This window comes from Schistocerca cancellata, chromosome 11 (genome assembly GCF_023864275.1).
Source record: "Schistocerca cancellata isolate TAMUIC-IGC-003103 chromosome 11, iqSchCanc2.1, whole genome shotgun sequence".
NCBI lineage: Eukaryota > Metazoa > Arthropoda > Insecta > Orthoptera > Acrididae > Schistocerca > Schistocerca cancellata.
In genome coordinates, this window is record NC_064636.1 from 37583156 (window position 1) to 37591487 (window position 8332).

Below are 8332 nucleotides of genomic sequence, written 5' to 3' on the forward strand. Positions count from 1 at the left end.
TTCTCCTTGTGAGAATAATTAATTTACTGATTGGACAAAAATATATACAAAAACTTGTCAACCACAGAGCAGGAGCAGCATTAATTATATATTTACTGATGAACAGAAAAGACTATTCCCCTAATTCTATGAGATTGGGGTTTCACAGAGAATTTGTGGTAACAAATTAATCTGTAGCAAAGCCTCATGTTTACGGCTGCACCATTTCGAAGAGAGCAGAAGGGGTCCAATACATAACATTTACCAACAAGATGTATGGGATACTGCGCATGAAATAAAAACAGAAAATAGAAATAAACATTTATTTCACATCATCTTCCCAAGCCCCAAACAGTATAATTTAACATTTTTTCAATCTTTTGTACACAGTTACATTTTTAACAGTAGTTACATCATTTCTCCTCTTGGTGTAATTGTTTAGCAAAATATTTGCACAGCAAAACAGTATGCAATTCATGACTGAATCAATTGAGTGTTTATTTTTACAGTGAAACACATAAAAAAGATTGCTGGGAATGTTGTGGGATGCTACCTTCACAAGTACATTTCTCTGATTTGCCTGTTCTAAAAATAAAATTTCCTGGTCTTTCAGAATTTTCTGTAGAGTTAAATAGACATATGTCACACACACTACTACATCATCTGCAGGATATGTCAACCCTCCTCTGTCTTTTACCATAATCAAATCATCACCACCCTGCTTCATTTCATCTGTAGTAAGGAATACCTTACAATATTCACAATGGTTTTTTTTAATAGCTTGGTGTGAGCAGTAACCTGCTATGTAATGCAACAGTGGCCAAGTATTCTCATCTATTCCATCAACATCATTTTCATCTACTGCTACATTTAAAAATTCTGGTATTGATGTTTCTTTTAATCCCTGAATTTGAGTATGAGTAGAAAAAATATCAGTGGTCTTAATAACAACATCCCCAACTACTTTCGACCGAAGCACAAGGGAAAACATAGACTGTGCCCTTAGTTTTTGTTCAGTTTCAAAAACTTGTCTTAGAGAAACATGATAATTTCCCCCACATAGCTGGCGGTATTTGCCGAACCTGTCTTCTAAACTGTCTGTCTGTACTTTTCCTAACAGCAAATATGATCTGTTTTTCTCAGAAAGCCAGTAGTCACTGAAGTCGATCAAAGCAGCAGTTGTGTGTTTCAAAGCGCTATGTGTCTCTCGAGTAAGTTTTCTTTCATCACTACACTCTTCCCAAGAACATAACCATGAGATGAAGCACTGTAAGAATTCTTGTATGTGATGGGATTTACTAGTCACAGGTTCTTGGAAAATATTTCTTAACCTCTGTCCCTTGAGTAATGTTTTTACATTTACAATATCCCACCAACGATTTATTATTTTTATGAATGTTGCAGTACTTTCCCAGTTGCTAATTGCTTTCTTTGAACCAAATGTGTCCAAAGCAACAACTGTCATATCACTGAAAATACGCAACACTAACTTGACATTTTGGCGCTCAATTGAGTTAGGAAATAGAGACTTCAAAGTTAAGGAACTGCCATATTGCAATAGTTCATCTTTTTCTATCAAGTGCAATTCTTTCAGTGCTCCAACAGAAGACAAACCTCCCTTCAAACTGTCACTGAAGTCAGGAAAACACAAGATCTGCTCCTTTTGGTTAAACCAGTTATTGCGGATACACTTCAAAATATGGACAGTGTCCACAAAATAATACAATGGGCGATTTGGAGAAGGGTGATCATACTTTATTTTCACATCTGGAGGAGTAGAAAATTTAGACACTGCTTTCTTATTAATTGCATTATTGTCTGCTACTATACCAACCACCTCAAATCCAACTGCTTCTAATTTAACAATGACTGCTTTAATGTAAGAGAACAGAACATCACCCTGAATAGTATGAACTGGCAGAATAGATACCACATCCTTGTAAGGTGATTCCATGCTCTGAACCATAAAAACATAGGCGCTGGTTGCACACAAAAATTTTTCAGTGTTAAAGGCACATCCTACAACATTTCCAGCTTTGTAATCAAGCTGAGACTTCAGATGAATTTCATCCATCAACAGGAGCACAGTTTTATCATCTGAGGATAAAGTACCTACTTTATTTGTGATGTAGCTCATAAACTGATGACCCTGTTGCTCAATGACAGGATTTGTTGAGAGTTTACTACAAAGCCTTGAAAGGGTGTTAGGACTAGGCATAGAAAAACTGTCAGTGTTCCTCAAAAATTTGTAAGCATGTGGGCTTATAGAATGTACTAATGACCACATTATCATAGAGTTAGTATCATACCTAAATTGAGTTGAACTTCTGCACTTCAAAAATGAAATCTGTTCCTTCAAAAATGTAATTTTAGTTTCGTTTCCTGGCAACTTGCCTAATAAATTTTGCAATAACTGGTCAATTAAAGACAAAATGTTATCTACAGGAGCCTCAGAACTATTATACAGAAGATAAATGTTCTTAAGAACATCACTTACCACCTGTATGTTGTTTACTTTCATGGGAAATTTCATGTTTCCAATACATTTCACTTCAATATCATTATTGAAGACACTGAGTAATAAACCACTGCTTATAACTACGTGGCAAAAAATTCTTGGGTAAGGATTATACTTTAGTAACACTAGTCTCACACTGTCAGATTTGTTTATCACTACCCAGTCACTGTGCTTTTCACATTCACTCAACTTTGTTTTCATTTGTTCTAAACTATCGAACGATATCGCATCAATCATTTTCGCATGTGTGTCCACACTTTCTTGGATAGCAATTTGAAGAGCACGATTTTCTAAACGCCCCCTACGAATTTCTGGGTCCTCTCGTACTGCAGTTTGATGACTCGACAAGTAAGATGGGCATCCAGGCAACTTCGATGGGATAGCATCTGAAAAAATTAATAACGAAGTATGAAACCGATCTCACAGCATATAAGTGAAATAAAGATAGTTCTTATGCCACTGTACTTTACTAAGAGCGTGTTTCGTAACTCACCTTTTCTCAAGCGTCGACGATCCAACGGTGCTGTCAAGAGTATACCAGTTTTCGGGTCATACATACTGGTACTGCTTAAAAGGTCGTCCTTGTTGAAATGCAGTTCACATATCTAAAAACAAGCATACAGTTCTCTTTAAAACATATAACGAAAATTAACGAGGTATGAGATTATAAATATGTTCTTCTGTTTACTGTATTTTGTTCAGCTGTACTACATTTCAAGTAACTACGACACACTAACCAAACAAATACACTGATACTTACAACAGAGTGCTTACTCGGTGTCCAGTCTTGTCTGTGAACAGCCGATAACCATTTTCGTCTTAAATTCTCGTCAGATGGAAAATAAACTACACTGACTTTAGGTCCATTATCGTAATTGCCCCTGCAATTCGGCATACAACACCTTCGGGGCATCGTAACTGAGTATAGATCAAATAACCACTCACGAACAGCACAAAGTACAACATGGAAACGCTACGAATCACGTGTGTCGGTAGTCGGTTCCTAGCTTCTCAGACCCCTACCCGTGACGTCATAGGTTCCTTAGACTCACGATGTGAGGCCTTGTTCCTAGGTGGCGTTGATTGAGTCCAACTCTTCGAAAATAGTATCTATGGTCGAAGGTCCAACTGCGATTTCCGTGACAAGTCGCAACTAAGAGTCGCAAGTAGCAACTAGAAAGCGCAGTTAACACTGCCATCTGTAGGCCAAAGTTCGTACTACGTCCATCTCTGCGAATCGGTATCGAGTGTAACTGCGATTTCCGTGACAAGTCGCAACTAAGAGTCGCAAGAACAACTAAAAAGCGCAGTTAGCACTGCCATCTGTTGAGCAAACTTCATACTACGCTATTCGCTACCGAGTCAAACTGCGATTTTGTGACAAATCGCAACTAAGAGTCGCAAGTAGCAACTAAAAAGCGCAGTTAACATACTTTTCCTAGTGTCATCTGTTGACCGACGTACGTACCACAGTCTAACATAACAGTCGCGACACACTGCTGTAAAAGTTGTTGCCGTTTGACAGATGGAGCGACACTAGCGCTCCAAGCGGCAGGTAAGGTGAACATCAGACACGTCGTAAGCATAGTTATGTTATGTGGTTTATTCATCTCATTACATACAATTTTCAAATCATTTGATTTGATGTACAGGAGACATGTCAAGGTTTACAAAAGAAACTTTTTTCACTTTTTTAAGAGAAATACAAAAGTTTACATTATGTTTGTTTACATCCATTTCCTACGTAATTTCCGAATTATTCGAGTTAGTTTCTTGCCTCCAAGAGTTTGTGTAGTATCAGAAGGCATATATGTTTCTAAAAATGATTCTAAAATAAGCTCAAGTATGGACAAAAACCATGAATAGAGTGGCAAGCTACAACACATTCGTGAAGAAACACTTGTGACATTGGACAGAATTGCAGCTTACCACGTTGATATCAAAAGAATATAAACACACAGATTCACATGTAAGAAGCACAGACATGTACCTCTACATGCAACAGCGATGAACAGCTCGTTTATCGTTCTGTAGGCCTACTGTGTTTGTCATTGTCGCCTGTTGCCACAAGTACGACCTTCATCTTTATATTATTCTAAGTGGGACAAGCAACTGCCAAATAGTGGGAGAAATATGCTGAAAACATTATAATGAGCTGATTACATTAAATTTCACGAAAAACCAAATATTTGAATAATTTTCAAACAATCTGTCTGTAGGCACTTTCTTTGTCCCACAATAGTTTCGCTCGAAGTCTAGCGATCTGCACATTCTGACACTTCACACGCTTTTGTAAGACACGAACAGCTGCACTTAATCTAACCACTTCATCGTCAAAGCAGGTCTGTGTTGATGATTCTCACGAATCTGGCACTAATACATGGATAGTTGAACTGGCTGCTTCTGTGTCATAGGACTGTTTTACAGCTTTACATTGACTGTCGAATCTTTGTGGCAGTTTCCTCTTCATCGTCAGTTGGCTTATTTGGAATGTCAAACAGTGTGGGTACTGCATTCCACACGAGTTTGTTATTGTCTGCGTTCATGAACTGGTTTCGTTCGAAATGTAGCGAACGAAACCTAATATTATTATACAGTTAAACCGGGTCTTTCTTCATAAGGTCTTCTCGACTGCTATAAACTAGCCATTTTTTGCTCCTAAAATGAAACATTCATCATTTATACACATACGGTTTGCAAGTGAATCCTGACGGTACAGTTTAGTACCATGATGGTGTATACCTCTCAGGATCCTTAGGAAACCTAAAAAAGGCAGCTGTGGTGTCTTCTTCGTATTACTGCGGCAATTTATTGCGCTACAAACGCCCCCGATGGTAAAAACCATTGTATAAATCAAAATAAACAATCACTATTCACTTTCACGATGGCGCCGAACTCACAGTTCAACCTACCGGCCGCTTGGGGCGCTGCTGGCGCTGAAGGCAACATAATCGAGGCGAAGTGTCGCGACTGTTATGTTAGACTAGAGGTGGGCCAAACGGTTATTCTGGAGTAACCGTTATCACAGTTCCAGTTATTCTTTGATAACCGTTATCGTTAACCGTTATTAATAACTGCCAAGTTATTTTTCGCTAGCGAATACCGATAACTCCGACAGTTAAATAACGACATAGTTGGAATCCATCAGTTTAGTTATCAGTATAACTGCGAGTAGTGTGAAATAGCAGGAATGTCGTATGAATCGTGTCATAACCTTAGCTTATTAACTCCGGGTACATTTTAGTTGATGTTAGAACGATTATTAGTGTTTCATATTATATGTTTGTATGTTATCGGTCGCTATTAGAAATATTATCTTCGCAGCTGCGACAGAAAGTACGCGGAACTTCGCCAAAGCACTGTTTAAGTAAAATGTTAACAACGTGCATTTTTAAGTATGAAGTAATATGTAAACTGAGTACTGTAGGTTAAAGTCGAAGCTTAATTTCTTGTGCTGCTCACATAATAGAATAAAGTGTACAGCCTTATAATACAACAAAAAATATACGTAATGTGACAGATTCGTTTACTCCTGTGCTGTAAAAGCTAGTCCAGGATGTATACGACCCGGGACAACCGGGAATTCCGGGAAAAACCCGGGAATTTTTTCATCCGGGAGAAAACCGGGAAAAACCCGGGAATTTTTCGGAATTCCGGGAATTTTTCATTGTTTTAGCTTTCAGTTACATTTTTGTAGTTTTGACTGCAGAATTGATTCTCTAGCAAAGAATGTTATTGTATCCTGCTACTGGAGAATGATACTGCAGCAATAAAATATAAACGAGAGGGAAAAAAATAAAACTGTAGTGGCAAAGGAAATGTGCATTTTACGACAACAAAACACTGTGCACGCACAAGCGTCTACAGATAGCAAAAATATGTTAAAGGCCGTAGGGCGCAGACTGTAATTCTTCGTAACAATAAACTGCTTGCTATGAGCATGACGTCACAACTGTTCACATTAGGTTCGTTTGACCAGTTGCCAGCGGTCTGTTGCGCATGCGCATTTGACTCGCGTATAAGCAGTACCTTCTCTCGCTTCCCGCTTCTTGAAGTTTGGCTGTTAGCTGCATCGGTAGTAGCAGCAAGAACCCAGATGCAAACGAGAAAAATTTTTCTCGCGCGCGCCCTAGCTGCCAGATTCGCGCTTGCACAGAGTTGTCTGAGTTGTAGTGGGGAGGGGGTTAGTCTCCACGTGACCCGTGTTTACGTTAAGTGATTCCGCTGCTTCTCTTCGTGTACAGCTCTCACGTCAAATGAAAACAAAACGGATTTCTGTGACCGGGAGCTATCAAGTGAATTAAAATGCATTCACATAATTACAGAGGGCAAAAATATATTATTAATTTCAGTTTCTGATTTTATTTTCTTTCCAAGTTAGTAGCAGTCAAGCATTAATCGCCTTGCAGAAGAATGAAGTTATTTTTGCAATTTTTCTAAAGAAATTCCGCTGAGGCAATCATTTTATTTGAAACGAAGTGTTTAATTTAACAATTTTGGGTACTTCCAACTGTTCGGTGAATTTCAAGTGCACGTTATTATCTTCTGCCATGTATGGCATTATGCCATAATAAAGAACCAAACATGAGATCGTAGAGTACTGGTACTCCAAGAAAATTTACATCCCAAAAACCGCACTGAAAAGCTTAATATCAGATGCGACCTACTTCATTGTGAATCTGGAAAAAACCAATGTGCACTTCAAGCCGAATTATGCATTTTAGTATGATTCACGAAATTTTGATGCCTTTTGGAGTATCCTCTGATGCCCTGTTTCTTTTATGGTGTAGTGTAAGTTCTCTTAGTGCTTTATACACACGAACATGCGGGCTTCCTACACCACTGCAGTTGCACACGCACAATAATTCGTTTTTGGCGCTCTCTGGCAACTGGTAAATCGAACCTATAACTAACAGTATTGCGAACGGTGGTTAGAAAAGCGTTACTTTCAAAGTAAATTTCTTTTTACGCAAGATGAATTATGTTACGTGTGTGAAAGTGGGATGGATATCTAAATCACAGAGCGTTCGAAACTGAACAGTTTGAGGACCAGCCACTTCAAGAATTTTGAGCCGAGGCATTTATGTCACAGTTTTAAATTTACTGGCACATTTGTGTGATGTATCTTAAAGTATATCACACCAAAAAAAGACCAATATTACACGTGAAAACTTAGCTTTTCTTGTAGATATACGGTACTGTGTACATTAATGTAAACCGTTAACTTTTCCTCTTGTGTGTTCGCGCTATGTAACCAGTAATCTTGCTAGTGGCTGACTATAACACGTGCCCTACGCTCTGAATAGCTGCTGTCATCGGCTGGCGAGATCTCGTGGCTTGAGATATGACTCGCTTACAAAAGGACATCGCAACCTCGGTTGCAACGCTCCGGAAACTAACAAGCTGTGTTTGGTGCAACTCGAATTTACACTTTCGTAATACGAAAACATGCTGCGTATATGTTGCTGCAAATCAAAGGTCTTTCCAAAACTTCTCTGCTCCGGCTTTTCTTTTTTTTTTCCGGGAAGTTCTACGCGATTATATAAAACATTAACCATTCAAAGGATTGATAAGTTTTACAGTTCCGAGGGAACTTTTTCTGTGCTAAGTGACAGTAGGTCGCCCGGGAAAAAGCATATTTTTTAAACAGGATATCCGGGAGAAATCCGGGAATAATCCGGGAATTTTTTTTCCTTGTCCCTGTATACACCCTGTAGTCCTATCGGGGAAAGTGTGAGTACGCTAATCCAAGTTTTATGTCAGATTTGCAAACTGCTCGATTTCTCCAGCGACAGCTGTTTATAACATATGAAGACATGCAGATCGAAAAGGTTG

At 38.6% G+C, this 8332-nt stretch overlaps 1 protein-coding gene across 1 annotated transcript; it reads right to left on the reverse strand.

Annotated features, from left to right (window-relative positions):
- Positions 1 to 288: 288 nt before the first annotated feature.
- On the reverse strand, positions 289 to 3459 carry LOC126108480 (uncharacterized). The gene is made up of 3 exons (XM_049913732.1): positions 3258 to 3459; positions 2991 to 3102; positions 289 to 2883 (listed from the first exon to the last, which is right to left on the reverse strand). The coding sequence occupies exons 1-3, from the start codon at positions 3408 to 3410 to the stop codon at positions 341 to 343; spliced, it is 2808 nt and encodes a 935-aa protein (XP_049769689.1). The 5' UTR covers positions 3411 to 3459; the 3' UTR covers positions 289 to 340.
- Between the last annotated feature and the right edge of the window lie 4873 nt (positions 3460 to 8332).